This window comes from Hydra vulgaris, chromosome 15 (genome assembly GCF_038396675.1).
Source record: "Hydra vulgaris chromosome 15, alternate assembly HydraT2T_AEP".
In the NCBI taxonomy this organism is placed as follows: Eukaryota; Metazoa; Cnidaria; class Hydrozoa; order Anthoathecata; family Hydridae; genus Hydra; species Hydra vulgaris.
This window is the reverse complement of record NC_088934.1, coordinates 4735665-4762602: the sequence shown is the minus strand read 5'-3', so window position 1 is coordinate 4762602 and position 26938 is coordinate 4735665. Positions and strand designations below refer to the sequence as shown.

Here is a 26938-nt window from a genome sequence, read left to right as displayed (position 1 = left end):
ATTTAAAAAATTGTTATTCATAAATGACACTGTTAGAAAGTAAAGTATTTTTTTAATTCACTTTTTATCATAAAACATTTATTTTCTAAATAAATGTTTAACCATAATTGCAATTGGTAATAAATATTCCAGTTTCCAGTTTTTATATGTGACACCTTTTTCATTTCATATTAACATATAATTTTATTGATTTTTTATTCTAAATTTTTTCAGATCGTATGCCTTATTTATGCAATAAAGCTAAAAAAAATTCACTATAATCCTTTGCTAATATGTAAATATATTTTTAAGGGATTGCAATTAAGGCTATTAACAACAACTAAGACAATTGACAACAGATGAGTACTTGGGTGCCCAGGTACCTGGTTTTTGGTTAATTCCCAGGTAACAGAACTAAATGACAGGTAAACGTCATTTCATTCATAAGTAAGTTTTATTCATTTCATTAATTCATTAATAGTAGTATAATAACTTTACAATACTTTGTATACGAAAGAAGATCTTAAAGATCTTGTTAAAAATTTCAAAAAATTTACGAATATTGGAAACATATTATAATTTAATAACCTCCATCAAATAATTGATGACCTGCATCAAATATAAACTAATTGTTTCTTGAAAATCAATTTGTTTTTACAATTTTTTTTGTAAAAAGTTATAACATCTGCACCATATTAATTGTTTCAGTTAAAAATTACAAAAATAAAAATGTTTATATTTATAAACCATTATTTTAAAATCTTTTCCTGACAAAAAAAACTATACGAGGGCTACATATTTTTAATATAACTGATAATTATGTGGGCTACATAATTGATATAATTGATAATTATGATATTGATAGTCGTGTATCATGCTATGACAGTTACACCACTCAAATCCCCAAAAGATAAAGAAATATAACTTGGTTTAACCCACCTTACAATATAAGCTTCTCTACCGATGTTGGCCAAATCTTTTTGCAATTAATAGAAAAGCATTTCCCACCTTCAAACCCATTGCATAAACTATATTTAAATTACAATATAAAATACTTCAATAAAAATTCCAAGCTTTGCATGGTCATTAATAAAATACTTCTGTGTCAAATATAATTTCACTCGGGATGTGGTGGGGTCGAACTCTGAACTTATATACAAATGATTGCAAAGTTAGCATCTGCTAAGGATAATGGGAAGGATCTCTTTACTGCGCTTATCTTTATTTTACTCTTGACTTAATTCTCAATCATATCTCTCATTTGTCCCTGTATGGAATACTGTTGTTATACTTGGGCTGGTTTTTCTAATGGTGCCCTCTTTCAGACGAGGTCTAAAAACACATTTACCAACAGGCTTGACCAGGAAGGTGTGCCATTTCAAGTCTTTATATGACCACACAAATAATATTTTGTTATGACGATTTAACCACGGTTTTTACCAAATGTGCTGAAAAAATCAGTTTTTAATCACGTTGAAATTAAATAACTTCAACATGTTTATCTTTACTAACGTTTTTATAGAAGCAAAACGCTTTTAAATAAAGGAGCTAATGATTTTAATTAAAGTAGAAAGACTTTTTTATATGTCTTTAAATAAAAAAAAATTATATCAACTTTTTAAATAAACAATTTAACTATTTTTTCTTTTGTTTATGTTAATACGATGAATTGTTAAAAATCTTTTTTTTAACTTTTAGATGTATGCATTTATTAAACAATCGATAGATGTTACTTTTTTTGTTACTTTATTTAAAATTCCAAACATAATTTAGATAATCTTATCGTTATAATTTATTATTCAATTTAGTTAAATTTAAACTTTATTTTTTTATTTTAGTTTTAGTTAAGTTATATATATATATATATATATATATATTTTTTTTTTACAAAGATTCATTTGCTTCTTTTATAAGTTTTTTTTCAAGTTTCTTCATAGTTAAGTTAAAGATAATTTTTTCAGTGCGTTTTTAAAATATATACAAATTTTCAAACATATTAACAGCCGTGGTCAAGTTTTTAAAATGAAATAGTACTTGGGTAGTCATATTATGACATGAAATTACATGCTAACCTGCCCAAGCCTATCTGCCAAGCATATACCTTTCTCTAGACTACAAATACTATATGGTACTGATCAAAGGAGCTATCATCTCTAGTTCCATAAACCATAACTCATTCTTGCTTGACTCATCATTCAGCAAAGTTACATCCTTTTACTGTATCTGTACCTGCATGCTCTAAAAACTTTTATTCGTCTAGATTTTTACCACCACTTCAACCCTTTTGATGTCACTCACACCTTTCATGTATTTCAACTTTTTAAGTCGTCTGTCAACTATTTCCTTGCTATTAAACTCTATTCTTTATTTTCTAGTAACTCCTAACTAAATAGAGGTTGCTTGCAGCCTTGTTGAGAGTGAATTAGAAAAAATAAAAAATATATATATAAAAATAACTAATCCAATTCTAGTATGTAGTTAAATAAACTTTCATTAAAGATAATTGGGATTTCTCAAGAAAAATACCAAGAATTGTGGTAACAGCCCTCTTTAACTCTATAACTTCAAAACACGAATCTTAACAACAAGGTTACTATGCAGAGAAACAAGGTGATAATCAAATTAATGAGTTCTGACTGTAACTGCGTCAAGTTCAGACTGAATCTCAACAATTATTAGATGACAATGATTATTAATACAATGGACAAATATGGACAATGTAATTAAAGAAACTACTAACCAATTCCTGTTCCATTTTCTTGAAGTACTTTTGGAGTATATAAAGTTGATTGGCTTATATCTTGAAATTGAAACTGCGTTACACATCCAATAAAACTAAAAAAAAGAATCTTATTTTATTTCATTATTAATTTATTATATATTAATTACTATGGGATGTAGAGAAAAAAACTCTGGATTTAAATCACTATTTATTCCTGGTCTCTGATGCCAAGAGTTCAAATTTAATTTGAGAATTAATGAATTGGAACCAATTGTTTTTTAGCGGGGAGTCCTTGATTTACTGGGTTTAAAACTGATTATTTGTCTACCCTTAAAATCTTAAACTTTTTCTAAAAAGTAGTGCATAGACCTCTTTACATTTTTAGAGTTCCTGATACCAAAAATATCATTTTTGTTAAAAAATTATCATTTTGTGACTTTTAAATCCAGAGTCATTTTGGGACTTTGCATCTCTGTTAATTATGTTATATCTATATGTATATATATATATATACTATTATTATTTTATAAACATCAATAAATACAAATTTCTCTTGATACTAAATTTATTTTTTTAAAGAAATTCTTGCTGGATTGAAAAACGGTTTTCAAATCAAACTTGAACCTAGAGGCAATATTAACATCAAGAAATAAATCTAAACTACAAATGAACAGGAGTCTACCTTATTAAAGGTCATTGTAGCAAAAAGTATATAGGTGAAACTAAAATGCAAATAAAAACATGCATCCAACAACACAAAAACACTACAATAGGAAATAAAACAGAATGATCTGCATTAGCCACACACATGAGACATTGTGCACAACAAATTAACTGGGACAGTTGCAGAACTCTAAAAGTTGATGCTAAAAAGTTTGATAGGAAAGTTTGTGAGGCACTTGAAATACAGTGCCACCAATGTGCCCCTCAACAAAATGGTATCAATTTAGATGAGGGACAATATGTGTCAACAAAATTTTGGACATCATTTATGGGGCACTTAGGTCAGAAAAAGACAAAACCATCCCATTGACATAAAATAGAACTGTCATTTTAAAAATAAGATATAAACAAAGACAAACAAAAAACTTTTAAGCTGAAGACGCTGGTCACAATAATCCAGTGAAAATTTTTTTTAAAAAATAAATTTAGTATTGAGAGAAATTTGTATATATTGATGTTTATAAAATAATAATTTACATACTCTCATACATGATGTCTACATTAAAAAAAAAATATATATATATATATATATATGTAATTTATATATATATTTTTTGTTATTCACCTCCTCAAGGCCGATAAAGCCACTACAGATGAGGAGGCTACTTAATAGTGGTTATAACCCTCTCTCAACTCTATAACTCCGAAACATGAAACTTGACAAACAAGGCAGCTGCGCGGAGAAACAAGTTGAGCGCGGTACTACCAGGGACGTGGTGGGGATCGAACTCGGAACCTCTCGCTTATGAAGCGAGCGCTATATATGTATATATATATACATATATATGTGCTATATATGTGTATATATATATATACATATATATACATATATACATATATATATATATATATATATATATATATATATATATATATATATATATATATATATATACATATATATATATATATGCGGTAGTGGTGTAGTGGTAGAGTGCTCGCTTCATAAGCGAGAGGTTCTGAGAGTACCGCCTCTGGTAGTACCGCGCTCAACTTGTTTCTCTGCGCAGCGTCCTTGTTTGTAAAGGTTCATGTTTTGGAGTTGTAGAGTTGGGAGAGGGCTAAAACCACAAGTAGCCTCCTCATCTGTAGTGGTCTTCTTGGCCTTGGGAAGGTAAATTACAAAAAAAAAAATATATATATATATATATATATTTCTTGAATGCCATAATAGCATAAAATAAGTAATTATTTTTAAAAATAACACGATGTTTTTTATTCTTGATATGTTTCCAAAAGTTCATTTACATTTTCAAAAGATTATTTTACAATAAAAAAAACTCTGAAATAAATATTAAAAAATAGAAGCCTTTAGAGAGAAATTGTTTATTATGTATAATTTTTGTCCGCTAATATTTCTCTCTAAAGACTTCTATTTTTAATATTTATTTCAGAGTTTTTTATTATAAAATAATCTTTTAAAAATGTAAATAAATTTTATGAAACATGTTAAGAATAAAAAACATCCTGTGATTTTTAAATATATATATATATATGCATATATATATATAGGCATATATATATATATATATATATATATATATATATATATATAATATATATATATATATATATATATATAGTTCTATAGATTGTTGCATTTGGGAAGTACGGAAGGAAAAAAATGATTCTTTCGCCAACACATACGTCACTTTTAATTACTTTTGACTTTCGTCCAACATTTGCGTGCTGTCAGAAAATTAAAACCATTAATTTAATTACAAATTAATCGTTTTTTAAAAAAACCGCAAAAACGCAAATTGAATTGACCAGAATGTTTTTAAAAACATTCTGAATGTTTTTAACAATATAACCAATGTTTTTATTTTTATTTATTTTAATAAAATGTTTTTATTTTTATTTTTTTTAACAAAATGTTTTCATTTTTATTTTACTGCAAATCATGTGCGGAGTGATGCTACATCGACTATCTTATAGCCTGACTTGCAACAAAGTGCTGCTACATTGACTGACAAATAACCTGACTCGCAACGAAGTGCTGCTATATCAACTGACAAACAGCCTGACTCACAACGGAGTGCTGCAACATCTACTATCTTTTAGCCTGACTCGCAAGAGAGTACTGCTACATCGACTGAGGGTTTGGTTGGGGCAGGCAGTCTATCGATTATTAAAAAAAAAAATTCCGGTCTTGCATTTTAATTTTTACTTTTTGTCAACAAAATATGGAAAAAACTTTCTGACAACATATAAGTGTTCTCTATATATATATATATATATATATATATATATATATATATATATATATATATATATATAGTATATAGATATATATATATATATATATATACATATATATATATATATATATATATATATATATATATATATATATATATATATATATATATATATATATATATATATATATATATATATATATATATATATATATATATATATATATACAGTCATGGACAAAAGTTTGCAACCACTGCGATTTTCACATATTTTTTAATGTATTCTACTCTGAATTGCTTTTGGGCTACTTTAGTGCTACAATTTTGTACCAATTTGTGCTAATTGTCAATTAGAGTTTAAAATTGATGTTTGCATGTTTATTTTCAGATATAACTGAAATATTTTGGAACATTTTATATTACGGAGACCTTATTTGAAGCAGTACTAGTTAAAATGGTACGCGGTAAAGAACTGACATCTGAAAAGCGAGCTCAGGTCGTTTTTGTACAAAGAGAACATTTCTATAAGGCAGATAGCCAAAAAGCTCGGTATTTCACATTCCACTGTTGTAGCTACTGTAAAGAGAAATCAAGAGCTGAAAAGTTTTAAATCCTGTTCACGCGAAAGAATATTCGCGATCGCATAGCATTTTGTCAAAAGTACAGGCAGTGGACACCAGCCCAGTGGAAACAAGTGATGTTTTCAGATGAGACAACATTAACGCAATTCTACTCATTTTGTAGACATGTCAGACGCCCACCAAATCAGAGGCATAATCCAAAGTACGTTATACCAACAGTCAAACAGGATCCAAAAGTTATGGTTTGGGGAGCAGTCTCTGGTAGCGGTCGTGCCGGCATTTGGATTATGCCTAAAAATACAACAATCAATGGTGCTGTTTACTTGAGTATACTGATGGATAAGCTGCCACCATTTGTACCAATACATGGCATCACTCATTTCCAGCATGATGGAGCACCTTGTCATGGTACCATAGCTGTTAAGGACTGGCTGCGTTCTAAAAACATCCCGCTACTGGAACCCTGGCCAGGCAACAGTCCAGATCTCAATATTATTGAGAATGTTTGGACTGTAATGAAGCAGAAGATTGCTGCACATAGCCCAAGTTCTGAAAATGACCTCATCAACTGGATTAAACACGTGTGGGTGCAGGAGATTATGCCGGACTATTGCAAGAAACTGTGTGAATCAATGCCAGGACGTATTGAAAATATTCTCAAAAATAAAGGATTTCATTGTAAATGCTAAAATATGAATAGATATGCTGTTTAACCTGTATAGTGTGAATAAACATTCGAAATATATGTACTGATTTATAATTTACTACTTGTTTTTCTAAATTTTGAGTGTTTTTTGTAAAAAATTGCAGTGGTTGCAAACTTTTGTCCATGACTGTATATATATATATATATATATATATATATATATATATATATATATATATATATATATATATATATATATATATATATATATATATATATATATATATATATATATATTTCTTGGAATTAGGAAAAATGAGGTCGGCAATAATTTGCTGACCTCTAAAGGGCCGCATCAGGTCAGCAAAAAAGCTGACCTGATGCGGCTCTTAAGAGGTCAGCAAATTATTTAGCATTGTGCTAATCATAGACTGGAATTATCAGTAGGCGATACTATTAGGGAGATTTCAAGTATTAGCAGGTTCAAAACATTTCTAGATAAGCTTTATGTCATGTATCATGCTTCCCCAAAAAATAGCAGAAAGTTACATTCATGCGCAGAATTACTCAATATTCAGCTGATGAAAATTAGTCAAATTTTAAATACACATTGGGTGTCATCTAGTTTCCATTCAGTTTTTACTATATGGGAAAATTATGAAGCGCTGGTGAAACATTTTGAGGAAGCGATTGTTGATCCTACAAGGGACAAAAATGAAAAAATCCACTTATGCAGGTTTAAAAAAAAAAATTACATCTACAGAGTTTTTAATGGATCTAGGATTAATGTGTGATGCTCACCAACAAGAGTGCAATATTGAACTATACAAAGCAAATCAAAAAATTAAAGCTCTTGTTCAAGTATTCGAAGAAAGAAGAAATAATGGTGGTCCCTATTACAAATTTGCTTTAGTTTCAGCACATAATCTCCATAATAATCTTCACAATAAAAATTCAAAAAATAATTTAACTATTGATCCTTTACCTTTTACATGAAACTAAAAGAGTCAATTAAGAAAAGATTGCTTGCTCACAAAGACGTTGAATTAGATGTTGATTTTGGTCTAATATGCAAGCCAATTTCAATGGGCTTACATATTAGACCAAAATCATTGACCTAAAAACATTAACACTCAGTTGATATTTGGAGAAACTGAAATCAGAAATCTGTCACTAAGACTACAGTTAAATGAAAGAGAAATGATTCGTGGATTCAGTAAATAACTGGCAGAAAAAATATATCCTGAAAATTTAGTTCATTTGGTACACCCTCTACATACTATCCCCATTTCCTCAAGTGAATGAGAACAAAGGTTTTCACTAATGAATCTGATCATCACACCAACAAAAGCTTCATTAATGGTAAAAACAGTTTCAACGTTTCATTAAATTCATTAAATTAGTGGGACCACCACTAACAAGCTTCGATCCTTCAAAGTACGTTGGTCTGTTGTTACTTAGCGGAAGGGATTCAGCAGTAGACACTAAGACCAAGAAAAGGAGACAAGAGGATATGTCCAACGAAAATTTGAAAAAACTATGGGATTTGTTATAGAAGTTTATAGTTTTGTAAAGTTTGTGTTTTATATACTGTGACGTGACCCCTCACCCCCTACCAAAAAAAAACATCTGTCATTATTTGAAAAAAAAAAGCGTTTTATTGGAAAACGGTTTCTTATATTTATTCCTGCCTTAATGGGTATGATGAGCCTACCAACGGCTATACATATAAAATTTATTTACAAATAAAATTACTAATTTCTGCCTCATTTTTGAAATATAAAAAAAAATACAGGTGAGTTCCGGCACCTTTTTTTAGAAAAAAAGCACTGTATATATATATATATATATAAATAAATAAATATATATATATATATATATATATATATATATATATATATATATATATATATATATATATATATATATATATATATATATATATATATATATATACTAGGGTGTCCCAAAAAACAACTTTTTTGAAAAATATATGCAGAGACCCCCTTAATGTGTTTTATCTAATACAAAAACACTAGATTTAAAATTTTTTTGAATAAAAAATATTTTAAGGGGTCCCTCAAGACCCTCGAATATTTAATGGGTCCCTAATTTTTCAAAAAAAAAATTTTCAAAAACATGTCAACCTGGTACTCAAATGAAGCGAAATTATATAAAAATTTCAAAAATAATATAGATTTCAAATAAAGAATTGTTATTTTTGGTTTTATTACATGAAAAATTACGTTTTTTAACAAAAAAATGCATTTTTTATGTATTTTTATGACAATTTTGATAAGTTAAAATTTTTCCAAATTAAATATTATTTTTGAAATTTTTATATAATTTTGCTTCATTTGAGTACCAGGTTGACATACTTTTGAAAAACTTTTTTTTTGAAAATATTAGAGACCCATTAAATATTCGAGGGTCTTGAGGGACCCCTTAAAATATTTTTTATTCAAAAAATTTTTAAATCTAGTGATTTTGTATTAGATAGAAGACATTAAGGGGGTCTTTGCATATATTTTTCAAGATAGTTGTTTTTTGGGACACCCTAATATATGTATATATATATATATATATATATATATATATATATATATATATATATATATATATATATATATATATTATATATATATATATATAAAATATGTATCAGCAGTTACTAGTTTTGCTTATCTTAATAGCTTATGGCTTTATGGCATCTTCAATAAAAAAAAAGAATAATGAATTTTTGCAAAAAGATCTTTTTTTTTACAAATTTTTTTTTGCAGTACTTTATTTATTAGTTCAGGTTTTTTTGGAACATTGGCCCTTGTGTGTATATATATTTTTTGGTGCTTTTGCTTTTTGGTTTTTTTTTATTTTTTTTGGTGTATACGCAATTGTGTGTATATGCACATTTGCGTAGTTATATACCCCAATAACCTAAATCTAGGATATCAATTTTATTTTATTTCTTTGTCTACACATGCTTATTATAATTATATAATAAAGTAAATCAAAAATCCAGATTTGTGTTATTGTTGTAAAAATTTAAAAAGCTTAGAAGACTTCGTACAACAAAAAGAGAAATCGGTAAGATTTCTTGTCCACAATGCCAAAGATTACTGATTGTATTAGTGCACATTAAACTTTTCAACAGTATCTTAAAGTTAGCTTTTCTTAAGTTTTTCGTTAATGCTTTGAGATAATACCAATACCAATTTACATATGAAAATGGAAATTTTATGCAAAATTACTTGAATATTTTTTAAGAACCTTGAACAAATAATCTGAAATTTTAAAAAATCATGTCAGGACCAAGCCAACAAACTGCATCAAAGCCTGAGGTGGTTCATGAAGGCATGAAATGACACATCGGAGTTAACATAATCATTTATAAATCAGTCAGTATGTACACACATTAATTGATTTATATACATGTAAACACATTGACTAATACATAAGAGTAGGTGAAAATTATGTGTTATATGTTTTGATTTACACAAATTGAGTTTAAAATTTATTTTTGAGAAAGAAAAAATAAATTGAATTAAAAATTAAATTAAAACAATTTAAAAAATCTGACACATTCAGCCTGATGCTCTTAATTGACCCATTAACATAAAGCAATTAAGAGAACAAGACAAAATTTTATTAAGTAGAAATATTTGGCAATAACATAACTAATTATAAATTTTATTGAGTTTAAAATTGAGTTAAAAATGAAGTAATTAATCATGCTTTAATTAAAAAAAAATGAGTATAAGAAAAGATAATTAAACTAAAATACCTGTTTTCTTTACCATCAGTATATACTTTTGGTGCTCCGCCTGAGTATAGTAAAAAATTTCCCATGTATGAGCTATCAAATTCATTTTCAGTTATTGTATGTGTTTCATCCAAAACAAGATAAATTTTATTGTCTTTTAACCCAATTTTGACACGGTGATACTGATTATCATTAACAATAATGTCTGTAGTACTGAATTTATCAAAACGACGAGCAACCTTAAACAAAAGTAATTAATTTTTTTAAATGTGAAGGACAAAAATATCAGGCAGATAATAATCAATGACTAGCTAGAATGAACCAACCAACTGGTCAAAACTAAACTTAATATAATAAAGAATCAGATTTTCAACTACATTTACCCATGCTTGAAACTGGTTAACTCTTAAACTATGAATACATGATAGTCATTTTGTAAAACATTTACTATTAGTGTACCTTGGAGGTATGTTGTGTCCCTAGGTGTACCATCAAAATACAGACTTGTCTTATTTTTTAAATATAAGGAGTAAAATTTGTTTGGAAATATTTCTTTAATGTAATTTGTTGTTATGGATTATTAAAAAGTACTATTTATTTCTTAGGAATTTTTTTTTTTTTTGTAATTCACCTTCCCAAGGCTGATAAGGCCACTACAGATGAGGAGGCTACTTGTGATTATAACCCTCTCTCAACTCTATAACTCTGACACACGAACCTTGATGAACAAGGCCGCTGCGCAGAAAAACAAGTTGAGCGCGGTACTACTAGGGACATGGTGGGAATCAAACTCGGAACCTCTCGCTTATGAAGCGAGTGATCTACCACTACACCACTACCACATATAATTTTTAATGTAGTTATAGAGTTAATAAATTTATGAAATTATAGGCTATGATAAAAACTATTAAAAAAGTTATTTGAGTTTAGTATTAAAAAAAAAAACTTAATATTTGTAAGGGCCTTTGAGATTACACTACAAAAAGTATATTGGTCTCACATTTAATGAACAATTAATTGGTTTGATCTTTATAGTTTTAAATATTTTAATTTAAATAAAAAATAAAAAGAAATAGAAAAAATTTATTGGAAAATGCCTAGCAATAAGACTAGATTTAAGAGAAAGCCTGTAGAAAAAGAAGACATAGAAAGAGCTGCAGATCTTAGAGAGAATGATGATATCTACAGACTTCAAACAACTTTTGCATTCCTGAAACAACTTAAAGAAGGCCACTCACTTAAAAACTGCATGTAATGTTACTTTGTGCAAATGCTAATCAAGTAAAATCAAGTAAAATCAAGTAAAATCAAGTTTACAGGCAACATGCCTGGCAAACTTGACTATTTTTAATAGAAAAAAATGTAGCAGTTATCTTGTTAATTAATGATAGCATTGTCCATTATCCTCCCAAAATCTTAGCAAAAAAGGTTAAAAGCCAGTTGGTGGCATGACTAGCAGTGTACAAGGGTATAGTACAAAAATGATTGGTGCTATAAAGGAAATGGCTGTGTGCCTTCTATTTTGATTTATGTAAAGGATACTCCTTCAAGTAATTAATCTTCATCCGTTAATTTACTTAACAACCATGAGAGCCATATATTGACACCAACAATCCAACTGTCCATTTTATAATGACATAAAAATGGTAACAATTTATTTACATAAGTCACAAAATGAAGCCCTTGCACAGAGGTGTACTTGGCCCATTTAGAACTTATTACAACAAAATGAAAGATTGAATGTTGAAAACAGGCTATGCTGAGAAACCACCAATAAACCATGGCAACCCTTCTTAAGCTCAACCACCAAACAAACTAGAAAGGGTTGCCCTGAAAAAATCATGAATTCTTACTTCCAGTCCTGTAAAACTTCAAATTGAAAAAGAAAAAGCTGACATCAAAAAGAAAGGCAAAATTGATAAGAAATTTTTTTTTTGAAGAAAAGGTTTAGCTTTGACTTAGATTTAGATTCAGAATTATAGAAAAATGTAGATGAATTTTTTTACAAGTCTACTCAGTCAGAAGTTGAAGTTTTAAATCATCTAGATTTTGAAAAATTTCAACCAGGAGTTTTTATCAAGGCAAACATCCTGTGAAACACTTTGAGGCAGAGGTAATAGGAAATTGCTCACACATTTTTGAAAATTTAGAATTTAAAAAACGACCTGAACTCACATAGATTTTTGCAAGAAGACAAAACTGCATGAGTTGGACAAACCAGATGTGGTCTTTAAGTTGCCACATCCTTCTATCACAAGAATAGAGAATGTGGAATGTCAAAGAACAGTGTATGTTTGTATTAAAACTCAATAATAATATGTGAAAAATTCAGCATTGTATATTCCGATTCCATGCTAATCTATATTAAACTAGAATGCTACTTTTCTATAAATTGTTATATGATTGTATATACCATATAACAATTCCCCAGAGCGATATTATAGGTATTTTATAACTTTTTAACTATCTTTGAAAAAACTGGACAATTGCCAATTGCAATGTGCTTTAGTGAAAGCTATATTTTAAAAGCTAAAGAAGGGGTAAAAAGAAATGCATGGTTGTTTAATAAAAAAAACGAGTACCTTACAAAGTTTAAAAAAAAATAGTGTCAGAATTTTTCTTAAATATTATTTTATAAATAATATATACATATATAATATTTGTAAAAATTTGAAAATACTTTTGAGGTACACTACTCTCCTCTACTACTCAGCTTGTTAATTGATATCATTATGGTATTTACCACTTAAAACAACTACCCTCAACTTTTTGTTTTATAGGATACTTGTATGAGAAGTTGTTGCAAAAAAATATCAAACATAATAATGAAAATTTATGCAAAAGAGTGCAGTTACAAGGCATGGATCAAATTAGGAAAACATAAAAAAGTCAAAAAAATAATAATAAAAAAATAAACATTTTGTTTTACTAAAACAAACAAAATATATTCAATACAAATACAAAATATATATATTTACAAGCAAATTGTACTCTACAAGATTATTTATGCTTACATCTTCGCTACTTACTTCTTATATCCTAATAAGCCTTATAGTACTGCTTAACAATAATCAGTGACGAACCCAGAGTTTTCTAGTTCTTGTTTATGGTAAAACTTTGTACTCTCGAAAAAGCAACGTTTAAATCGGTCATTATTAAATTAAATTTTCAATAATCCATGTCGGAAATCAGACAGGTTATTCAAAAGTTCAATATGTTAAAAAATTAAATAGATATTTATACAATTTAAAATAGCAGTAAAACTGACATAAAATTGCAAGTAAATAAATATGTAATGATTTCCATTTTTACTCATTGTATGCAATTAAAAATTTACGCATAAATAACTTTGATATAATTACAAACATAATTATAGAAAAAAAAATGTTTATGAAAAATTTAAAAGAGTAAGTTTATGACAAAATTACGAAAATGAAAAAATTCCTAGAAACTTATCAACTTTTTTCTTGAAAATATAGCAAGGTGATAGGCTACTTAATTTAATGTTTGCTTTGACGCGGGAAAAGTTGATTTGAAAGTTGATTTGTCCCAAGACAAACATGATCGGAAAAATTAAGCTGCGCGAAAATTAAATTACAAACTACGCATAGGGGAGATGGGGGCGCATTGATCGCCGGGGCAGTATGATCTTTTGGCTTTTACTCGTTCATTTTTGCCTTACTAGAAGTGAGGTTGCAATTTAATTAACCATTATGCTTCCCTAATTGATTATTCGTAATATTTTTTCATAAGGTTATCAGCGTCAAAAAAAAATAAAGAAAATATTGTTTTTCGTCATAAAAAGTGATTTTTTTAAATCGTACTATAATTCAAATATATTTTTATTTAGATGTCTGTATGGGTTAACAACAATTTTATTTTAAATTTGTAAGTGTTAGGTGTATAATATAATATATAATTTTTATTTGGCTGCAATTTATACAGTAGATATTGCTATCAATATGTTACCTATACCTATTGGGGTACATTGATCTTTGACTATGCGGGGCCCATTGATCGGAGGATCAAAGTGCCCCATAGAAGACGAAGTGCCCCATGTTTTTGTTTATAAGCAATACAGTTAAACGAATGGAATTGTATTTATAATTTAAAAAAAAAACTATATATAAACAAACAATAGCTTTTAGCATTTCATTTTTTAAATCTACTTATGTTATAAGCTAGTAATAATAATACTATCATTTTATAATATCAAAAGAATAATATTTAACATAATAATTAAAAAATATTTAACATAATATTATTATGTTAAATATTAGCATTTATTAAAAACATGTTTTTATTGATATATTTTTTTACAGATCTTTAAATGGTTAGAAATAGAATTAAAAAAACAAATAAAGTTGCTATACCAAGTGAAACAATGAAAGTAGCTGTTAATAAAGTTTTAGAAGGAACACAACTAAATGTTGTAGCACGTCAGTTTAACATAGATAGAATGACTTTAAAAAGATATTGTCGTAAAAAGAGGCTTAATCCAAATGAAGCTTTCAAGCCTAACTACAACAATAGACAAGTTTTTACAGCAGAAGATGAAAAAAGTTTATCAAGTTATTTACTAATTGCATCAAAAATGAACTATGGCCTTTCAACTAGGTCAACGCGATTATTGGCATATGAATTTGCTTTAAAAAACAATAAGATATGCCCATCATCATGGATCAAAAATAAAATTGCAGGCATTGATTGGTTGCAAGGTTTTATGAAAAGACAACCAGATTTGTCTCTACGAACACCTGAAGCAACGAGCTTCGCTCGATCAACAGCTTTTAACAAACACACTGTAAGAGAGTTTTTTCAAAATCTTAAAACGGTAAGAAATCGATATAAATATAATCCTAACTGTATATATAATGTTGATGAAACTGGTTTAACAACCGTTTAAAAGCCGGTAAAGGTTTTAGCTAGTAGAGGAAGCAAACAAGTTGGAAGAATCACATCTGCAGAACGAGGAACATTGGTAACTGCATGTTGTGCCTCTAATGCTATTGGAAATTCCATTCCTCCATTATTTATTTTTCCTAGAGTAAAGTTTCATGATTACATGATTAAGGAAGGACCTCCTGGATGTGTGGGATTTGCAAATCCTTCTGGTTGGATGAACTCAGAAACTTTCATAGAATGGATTAAACATTTTGTTAAATATTCAAACTGTTTTCAGGAATCTCCAGTTTTGTTACTTCTCGACAGTCATGAAAGTCATATTTCTGTTAAAGGCTTGGAGCTTGCAATTCAACACGGAATTACAATGATAAGTTTTCCTCCCCATTGCAGCCATAAATTGCAGCCATTAGATAGAACTGTTTTTGGACCATTGAAAAGGTTTTACAATTCTGCATGTGATAATTGGATGGTTTCAAACCCAAGACCAATGACCATTTATGATATTGTTTCAATAGTTCGAGAACCGTATACAAAAGCTTTCTCACCATCTAATATACAGACAGGATTTAGAGTAGCTGGCATTGAGCCATTCAATTCTGAAATTTTCAAAGATGACGAATATTTACCATCATCAGTTACAAATAGAGCTGCTCCAGATACAGTTACTATCACTCCTGTCAACAACATGGAATCTGAAATGATACCAACACATGTTAATCACGTAGAGTCTGAAATAACTATAGTAAATATTGAAACAAGTATTTTAAACAAAGTGTCAACAAGTGTTGCTTCTATAATCTCACCTGAGGTTTTAAAACCTTACCCAAAAGCATCTGCCAGAAAAAAAAAAGTTAAAAGTAGGCAGTTAAAAACAAGGATCTTGACTGATACTCCTGTCAGAAATGAAATTCGTTTGTCAAAAGAAAAGAAAATTTTGAAGCAAACCAAAAATCAACAAAAAGTCTCCACAAAAGATAAGAAAGAAACTAAGAATTACTTGCTTAGGAATAAAAAACAATGTAAACCAAAAGCTGCTTCACAACTTGACTTTCACAAATGATGAAATATTCTTAATCAAAATATTGTACTTTTAACAAGTTTTGTAAACTTAAAAGTTGTATTCTTATTTCAGTCTTTATATTTCAGTTCTTATAAATTTCAAGTTGTTGTAAAGTTTTAAACGTATATAAAGCGGGTAGCTTATAGCTGCTGTGATTTATACATTTTTTAATTAAAAATTAGGCTAGTGGGTTTAACTGCTATATTTAAAAAATAATTCAAAAATTTAGATGTATTATATGTTATACAATATTACCCTTTGACTAAATTATTTACAAGATTTAGTTATAGAAGTGTTAAACGTTTAGATAATATTACGCATATAAGATCAATGTGCCCCAAGTCGGAGATCATAGTACCCCATAGTTTGGGGTACATTGATCTTTTGAGAGGGTTGTTTAAAAGTTGAAATTATTCATGTTTATCATTTTTTTAAATCAAAATATTTATATATTCCAAAAGCCAGATAGTTCTACATGTGTTTCGTAGTTAATAGGTTTTTACATCTCTTTCAGGTTCTGCGCAATTTTCAAAACACTGCAACGGCGATCAATGCGCCCCCATCTCCCCTACTCTCGCCATCAATTTTCCCATCCCTTTCCCGTAATTTAACGGATTTTTTTTTATTTTTTTTTTTAAACAACTTCGCTTCCAACAAGGCTGCAAGCAGCCACTAATTGAAGTTGGAAGTTACTGAACGAGAAAAGATGAAGATTGTAGAGCAAGATAACGATTGACGGACGACTTAAAAGATTGCAAATTATATGAATCAGGAAAGCAAGATGAAGGAGCACTTAGGAACAGTCACAGAAAAAGGATGAGACTTAATTGAATGACGAGTAACACGAGAATGAATTTTAGTAGATGGCGCAAAAGACACTAGCTCTTTAGAGCAAGCCCATTAAAGTATTTGTAGAAAAGAGAAAGAAAACCAACATTACGACGATGTGATAATGGTTGGAGGTTGGCTGCAAGAGCAGGTCCAACTATGTTTACAATGCGTATTTGCACCTTGTCTAAAAGAGAAAGGGCATCATTAGATGAACCGCCCCAGATATGGCAACAGTATTCCATACAAGGCCGGATTTGAGATTTATAGAGATAGAGAGTAGAATCCGAAGTAAGAAAGTGTCGAGCTCGATAAAGAGATGCAACCTTAGCAGATGCTAATTTTGCAACTGATTTCATATATGGTTTCCAAGAAAGATTGGAAGTAAGAGGTAATCCTAGAAGATGAAGAATAGATGACTCATCTAGTACATCACCGTTCATAAATATAGGAAGATCTAAATTATTGCGATAACGATTGGCTGAAAAAAATTGAGTTTTATCTGAATTAAAGTTCACCAGCCATTGTGAACCCCATGCTGTAGTAGAAGTGAGATCCTTATCAAGCTCAAATGCCCCCTCCAAGCAATCAGAGATTGTTGGCTTCTTATCACAACAAGAATAAATGGTAGTATTATCAGCAAACAATGCCACCTTAGATGTGAGAATATCTAGAAGATCGTTAATGTAAATTAAAAAAAGCATAGGGCCAAGGATAGAACCTTGAGGAACCCCTGAAATTACAGAATAAGAAGAAGAGTGCTGTCCATCGAGGACAACTTTTACACTACGATTAGAAAGGAATGAGTGGAAAATGACGCAATCTCAACATTCTTATGCGCAATTCTCAACAGATTTTATTTATATATTTAAATTTATTTTTTATTAATATCATATTAATTTATTTTAATTTCATGGAATTTATTTTAAATTTTAAAACCGGTAAGACTTTGCAAACTGTATTTTTGGAAAGAGCAACACAACGCAGATTGTTTATCATTTAGTTCAGCTGATTTTTATAATCCGCTCTGCCATTTGTACCATGATGATCTGCACAGTCAATCTGCCCTGCCGATTGTACCTACTCGAAAATTTTCAGGTAAATTTTAAATCTGAAATGGAAAATTTTTGTTTGTAAAGAAAAACTTTTTTTTAGAAAACTTTAGGAAAGCATTTGGAGGATTTGGGGAAAGAAAAGTTTTTTTTAACAGAAACTATGAAAATTAAATAAATTTGGTTAATGACATGGAAAGGGGCTTCCTGCTTCAAAATAGCCCCAGGACCAAAAAGGTCTGAATCCGTTACTGGCTCTAATTGAATGAGGCTCAAGAAATAAGCAATAATCCTACGTAATAGAGTTTTACCGTTAGGACTTCTTGGGGCACCTAAAAAAAAAAAAAAAAAAAAAAAAGAAAATGCAGATCTCATTAAAGCAAGTGTAAATCTAGGAAAATCACTATTATGTTTACTAAACTTAGCTGGAGTGAGGATTCAGAAATCTGAACTCACCATAATATCAAATACCTGCTCCACTTGCCTTGATATAATTGCCATACATCATAATTTAGTATGTCTTAAGTACAAAGTTAATAACAACTCGACCAGTGATCATTATACTTGGTATAGTGCAATAAAAATAACAATAGATGAATTTGCTCCAGTTAGAAAATTTCCATGTCAAACAACTAGACTACAATGTGTGAAAATTTCCATGTCAAACAACTAGACTACAATGTGTGAAAAAATAAAAGTTATAATAAAAATGAGATCTAAAAAAAGGGGAAAATATAAAGAGTTTATAGATAAAAAAAAAAGAACTTAAGGGTATTAAAAAACAGATCAGAAGCCTGATAAGGTTTAAAATAGATAAAGGAACAGAAGCATTCCAAAGAAAAAATCCTAAAGATCGTTGAAAGTATATAAACCAAATGTGTTTCAATACTAAAGACAAAAATCAAATTTTTGATAATAATGCAATCAATTTACAAAACCTTAATGACCATCTAGCTTCAGTAGTACAATGCAAAAAGAGGACTTCACTAGTATGGCCAAACGGATGTGACCAAATCGACTGCTTTAGTTTTAATGTAGTAAAAATTGGAACCGTGTTGAGCCTACTTAACCAAATAAAAAACAACTCATCAGATGTGTACGACCCTCAGCTTATATAATCAAACGGTTGGCCAATTCCCTGGCACCAAATCTAGCTATCATTCTATAGATGAGGGTGTCTTTGCTGGCATTTGGAAAAAGCTAATATAACAGCAATATAGAAGGGAAAAGAAAATCTGATTCCAGAAAACTATCGTTCTTTCTCAGAATTACATTTACTTCCAAGAGTTTATGAAAAAATAATATGTAGACAACTCTTCAAATTTAGTGAAGCTAAAAAATTAATACCAATCCAACAATTTGGATTCAGAAAGAATTTCAACTGTGGCTAACTCCTGGTATAGGTCACTTAATGAAGGAAAACTTTTTGGCACCCTATTAATAGACTTGACAAAAGCATTTGATATTTAATACAGTAGATTTTGATGTGTCTCACATCAAAATCTACTATATGAACTAGCAAAAATAGGACTATTATAGCGTACAAAGAACTTATACATAGCCAATTAGAATATGCCAGCATGTATTATACTTTTGACAATCCCAAGCACAACTAAAAAGGCTTAACGTAAGACAAAGACAGTGTACATAAATTATCTGTCACAAACCTAGGAACACCCATTATGCTTCCTTTTTAAACAAGCTAAAGCTTGACACTTTAGAAAAGAGAAGAAATGTTCGTGCAACAAAAATACCCTGCTTTATCAGGAATATGTCATCCATCTATGGCTAACATGTTTAAAATAAATAAAGATTCGAATTTTATATAGTTAAAAAAGCAACAAACCGTCTAAGAAATAAACGTTTTGATATTATAGGAGCAAACATTTTTAAAATAGTTAACTCCTAATAAATCTATCTTGTATGCCACTGGCATACAATACTTAAACAGTGGAAAGAGGAACCGACGATAAAAGAAGACTTAAGAACATTAATAATAATCTTTAATTTATTTTATAAATTGTAAAGACTAAGATATTCGACTGTAATTGAGTTTAAATAAAAAATAATAATAATAGGTAAATTTACAGGAAAATTTTCCAGCAAATTTACTAGTAAATTTTACCTACGCGACACTAATAAAGGAGGGATCTGCAAAATATATACGCAGTCAAATCATTGGGTTAAGACGCCCCACCCCCTTAATAGAACCCCCTCCTTTCTTCTGCATACGTATACATTATTTATAGCAAAATCTACTCTCCACCGCATAAATTTTAAAAAAATAACTCATTTTTTAAACTCGTGAAACTCTATTTCTTGAAAAAAAAAGAAAAAAAAGAAAAAGAAAACAACATTTAAAAAGCGTATATTAAAAATTATATAGTATATTTATTTATCAAAAATTAAACATTTTCTGTTATTATGATTGAGATAATATTAAATTTTATATTGCAAAAAATGTCTTCCAAGTTATAAGTAAATATATATTGTGCAATAGTTTGAAAAAATAAATAATGGACATTTTTCAACAAGTCAGATAAGTCTTTCTCTTTTTCCTTTTGCAACATTATTAATATTGGTGTCAAAATATTGTTTGCGATAAAAATTGTGGCTGGATTTAGTTTAGTTTACCTTTTTGTTATTTCGTTTAGATATTTAGATTAAGACATTCAGGGCCGCCGAGAGCCGTCACGCCGCCTGGAACAGCAGCCCTGATTGGCGACCTTATTTATCAAAATTTCCCTATATTACAGATGAAGGACTGTTTATTTTAGGTACTTTCTTTTTATTTACCGTCCCTTGGAGATCTGCCGCCCGGGACAAACTGTCCCTTCCCCCCCACCCCCCACCCCCACCCCACCCCACCAACCCCACCCCACCCCCCACTCTCATCTTTCTCGGTGGCCCTAAAGACATTTGTTTGTACATTGTATTTTTCTTATTAGATTGTTACAGTTTTCAACAATTTTTATTTGTGTATTAATAGATTTATTGTCGAGTATTAGACTTAAACTTTTTGCAGAGACCACAAATCTTACACATTTTTTATTGACAAAAGTAACTTTAATAATAATAATAGCAATATCATTTTGAATGTTAGGAGGTGCCATAACTTAAATTTTTGTTTTAATTTTCGATTGGTAAATGCCTAAAAATGATTTACTCGTATATTTAGATATGAAACCAAGACATTTTGATATATCCAAGGCTAGTGCATTATAGTAAGATAAAGAAAGAAGTGCTTTTAGAGTTTGATGATCATCAGAGGATTCAAAAGTTTTAACATGGATTGTGTTTTGATACTTGTGGTCTCATTTAGATGTTAAAGAGTTTTGGTACAAGGATTGTACCTTGTGATGCTTCATATTTTACATTTTGGTTCGTGGAAAGTTACAAGCTCTAACTTTTCATTTAAAGTTAACTGAAAACGATTCAAATCACTTGTACGCTGATAAAATTATACCTAAACAAAAGTGTGTTTGTCGAATGGTTTTTTTTTATCCATGTTATCCATTTTATCCATATTGTTATTCATTTTATCCATGATATTCTGTATGAAAATTATTAATCGTCATAAGGGAATCAAGACGTTTTTAAACCACTGTTTTTCATGATACTAAATTGAAAAATATTCTTTAATTTTTAAAGGTTTCAGTATTTGTGACATTCTAATTTCTTTATTATTTTGTTTAGTATCACTTGAGCTTTTAATAACTGCTATTTTATTTCATAGAGCTGGGGTTTTATATCAGTAACATTACATTTGAGAGTGTTTGCTGCTAGTTGGTATTCTCTGGATTGCTCTCCTAGATGAAAGAGCTACTACTTTTTGTAGCACTGGATCGTATCCGGGTTGTGATTTGTTACTCTTACCTAAAATCTATTAACACAAACTCTATGAGAAGATTAGATAATGTTTTTTGTTAGTATGTAAACACTGGCTCTAACGTCATTCTTTTACTTTTATTCTCATGACTCTTTGATATTGGATTATTATTATTATTATTTTTACAAATTTTAGTAAATCGTTTTACTATAAAATAGTTTAATTAAAAAATTTTAAATTATAAAAAAGTTGATGATCAATATATAGAGTTAATATTAATGCTAAACTTTGATATCGATGCTCAAAACTAGTTGGTAAGTGTGCAATTGTTATATATAGAGAACATTAAAATCTTTTTGTCAGAAAGTGCACTTGAAATAATAAATAACATAAAAACCCAAAGCTAGCAAAAATTTGAGGCCATTTTTAATGCTACTCTGCCTCAGTGTGTTACGTTGAAGTTTACTCACAAAATATTATTTACTTAAAAAATAAGTTTATTGACGATAATTAAACGATGTTTATAACTTGAAAGTCAATTTAAAAAGTTTAAAAACATTTTGTATTTAAGGTGTTAGGTGTTTTATCTTTTCATAATAACAATGAATCATTATGTAATTAATAAGTTTATGGTTTTGTATATTTTCAGTTATTTTTAAATGTCTTTTAAAATTGAGGGTATTATCAGAGTGTCGATGATTGTAGTTTATTTTCTTCCCATCATATAAATTTCTACACCTAGTGGTGAAGTGGTGTAGTACGATCACGCTGCATTTACTTTTATAATAATTAAATTTGAGTAAATTGACGTTTAATAATCATATTGATAATCATAAATTGAAAACCTTTGCTATATATTCAAAATAAAATTGGAAAAATAACTCAAAAAACATAAACAAACCTTAGTTCCTATTCCTAAGTGTTTATTTCGCACAGAAATCCTAATAATATACGGCTTGCCATTTATTTTCTTACTGCTGACAGCATACAACAACATTGTATTACTCTCTAGAGTTTTAAATTGAAACTCTAAACTAACGCGTATAATATCCCAGGGTTCATGTTCAACTATGGAAATATCTCCATAAAATGTTCTTGTTAATGCGTTGGTTTTGTCAAATCCAAAAAAAATAACTACAGCCATTACAATAACTAACATTTTTTTTTTAATTTTTTAACTTAATTTTCAATTTGCGTTTGATAAACTTTGCGAGTGAAAAACTTTTCGATTATTTTTATTAAATCATATTTTAAAATAATTATTTGTACAGTTAGTGATTATTAATTATTAACGTACGCTTTACATAATGTTACCTTATGGTGGATCTAATCTGTGCTCTAAAACACTGAAATAAGTGAAAACTTTATCGTTTATCTTTTTTTCTCGTTTTATTGGTTGTTTTATAAACAATGAAACAAAACGAAACTCACAAAAATAAAGCACAACAACACCAAAAACAAGAAATAATTCATTTAAACATATGGTGGCTTAAAAAATCATTCCTCTAAATATCTGTTATTTATTTAAAGCTAGCTGTTGTCTTTAAAATATCTGCACCTTGTTTAATATATACTTTTTTCTATTATTTTTAAAATCAGTTTTTCGTTTTTGAGTAAAATACCTAATATTAAATGCTGTTTAGTGAATGCTGTCTAGTGAATGTTTAGTTCATAAAACTTGAAAAATGGTGAATACTGTTGGTAAAGCTTGAAAAATGATGAACGCAGTTGAAGTGTGCAACTAATAATTACTATAATTGTTTAGTTATTGATGGTGTATATTCAAAGATTATTATCATTATAATGCGTCAGGAGGTCCTCAATATCTTATAACAGAACACCGCGGAGAAGCATTTAACTAGGAAGTTCACGCCTTCTTCCTTACCAGTATTGCCTATAAAACCTGGGACCTCTTGGTTATGAGCCCGATTTCTAAACACTGTTATATTATTTTTACATATTGTGTTTATGAAAATAGTGTAACATAGCGTCAAGGTAAATTTTTGTGTGGAATTTTTGACAAGAGTTTATATGTATGTTTAAATAAATATATATATGTATATATATATATATATATATATATATATATATATATATATATATATATATATATATATATATATATATATATATATATACATATATATACACACACACACACACACACACACACACACACACACACACACACACACACACACACACACACACACACACACACACACACACACACACACACACATATATATATATATATATATATATATATATATATATACATATATATATACACACACACACACACGCACACACACACACACACACACACACACACACACACACACACACACACACACACATATATATATATATATATATATATATATATATATATATATATATATATATATATATATACATATATATATACACACACACACACACACATATATATATATATATATATATATATATATATATATATATATATATATATATATATATATATATATATATATATATATATATTATATAAGTTTTTTCTTGAATAAAAATTAAATTATTACATGTTCGATTCTCTTACTATGTCTGCACATAATGGAAAAGAATCGATAATCATAAATTTAAGTGTTCTTCAAGCAATAACTTGTTAAACAACAGAATAAGAAAAATTGGAATTTATTAAAGCTGGAACTCTTAGCCAGACTATGTTGTCTCCTCAAGGTCCTTAAACTGTTTTAATTTGACAATTTAAAACAATAATGGCTGTTATAGTACCTTCGCATGCTCTGCATCATCTTTGCATTCTCTGCATCAATGTATATTTTTATTTCAGTAAATTTTTTTTTTAATTACTAATTTTGTTAACATTTTTAACATAGACATGAATAATTTACATGGTAATATGAACTCACCGGAAGGTGGGCGTAAATTTTACACGGTTAAAATCTTAAGACATTACACTATTTATAAATTAAGTTTTTAAATCTTCGAAAAATCTTTTATATTGTCCAAGATATTAAAGCCTTGAGTTAAGAAAAAAAAAATTTGCCTCACATTTAAGCAAGTAATCCCTACATTCAGGGTCTTTTAGTTTTTAAGTTTAAAGTTTAGAAATTATTTAAAATTTTCTTAACTAAAACACCAAAAAAGTATGGATCTACCCATGGCTTCAAAATTCTTAATTACAGAAACAGATATGTTATAATAACAATATAACATAAATTGATAACTTAAAAATGAACCATCACGAGACATTGCGACATAACATATCATCTATAAGTTAATTAAAGATATGATCGATGAGATCATAATACCAGTGATGATATGAAATGACTTTAAAGAAAAAAAAATTAGTAAAACGTGTTCAAATTCTATAATTTTGAAATTCTCTTTTTATAATATTCAGAAAAGCTTTTTATAATATGCAAAAATACCTTTTACTGTCTGACATTCAAGAGTTAAAATAAATATATTTTGTTTTCAAAGTTTATAAAGATTATTAGTATTGACTACCGCCTAAAAGTATTGACTACCGCCTAAAATTTTAGACAAAAAACTAATAGCCTTTATAAATTTTGCAAACCAAAAAAAAATTTTTAACGCTTTTTAAAAGGCGTTACACCGAGCAAACAGAATAAGTAAAAAAACTTAAATAACATAAAGATCAAAACGGCTGATCTTTTCGTTTTTTGTGAGTCCCCTTAATTGTTAGACCCAAACAATGGATATTTAATATTAAAATAAATAAATTTATTTTAATATTAAATAGAGGCGTAATTATAACTTTAAAAGTAAGCAGATAACATATGGGATATTCGACAGAAATTAAATTAAATAAAATATTAACAGACAGTTAAATCAAATGACGCTTACAAACAGGGGCAAATGCGCCAGTTGCGCCATACTTAATCGGGCTTGGTGGTCTTACAAATTTATTTTTGCATTTAGTGGTATGACAAAGATATAGAAAGTAGATTAGTAGAACTATAGTTAACTGTATGTATATACTCAATCAATTAAAATATTAGTTTATTTTAAATTTTTATTTTATAACAAAATAAATTCTGCTACAAAAACTTTGAATATAGGCAGAAAAAAAAATGAATCAAACCTTTGTTCCCAATTCTAGATGATTACTACGAATAGAAACATTGATTATGTAAGGTTTGCTATTTATTTTCTTACTGCTGACAGCATACAACAATATAGTATCACTCTCTAGTGTTTTAAATTGGAACTCTAAACTAACGCGCATAATGTCCCAGGGTTCGTACTCAACCATAGACATTTCTCCATAAAATGTTCTTGTTAAAGCGTTGGTTTTGTTAATTCCGAAAAAAAAAATTGCAATCATTACAATATTTATTAAATTATCAATTTTTATATCTCTCATTTTTTTAATTTGTGTTTCACTAATTTTGAAAACGTTGAACTTCTCGATTGATTTTATTAAATCATATTTTAAAATAATTATTTGTACAGTTTATGATTATTAATTATTAACGTACGCTTTACATAATGTTACCTTATGGTGGATCTAATCTGTGTTCTAAAACACTGAAATTAGTGAAAACTTTATCGTTTATCGTTATTTTTCTCGTTTCATTGGTTGTTTAATAAACAATAAAACAAAATCAAGCTCACTAAAA

At 28.6% G+C, this 26938-nt stretch overlaps 1 protein-coding gene across 3 annotated transcripts in view; it reads right to left on the bottom strand.

Annotated features, from left to right (window-relative positions):
* LOC136091328 (neurexin-1b-like) overlaps positions 1-26731 on the bottom strand; it is a 46642-nt gene extending 19911 nt beyond the window's left edge. Inside the window, exons 1-3 of one of the 3 annotated variants that reach the window (XM_065818756.1) lie at positions 26401-26731; positions 10634-10851; positions 2720-2814 (exon numbers count right to left, since the gene is read on the bottom strand). In XM_065818756.1, coding sequence (XP_065674828.1) covers positions 2720-2814; positions 10634-10851; positions 26401-26682 — 595 coding nt within the window. In that variant the 5' untranslated portion in view covers positions 26683-26731. Of the gene's footprint in view, positions 1-2719; positions 2815-10633; positions 10852-13641; positions 14179-23187; positions 23508-26400 lie in introns of those variants that run through there. The other 2 variants (XM_065818757.1, XM_065818758.1) reach the window with 2 other exon arrangements.
* Between the last annotated feature and the right edge of the window lie 207 nt (positions 26732-26938).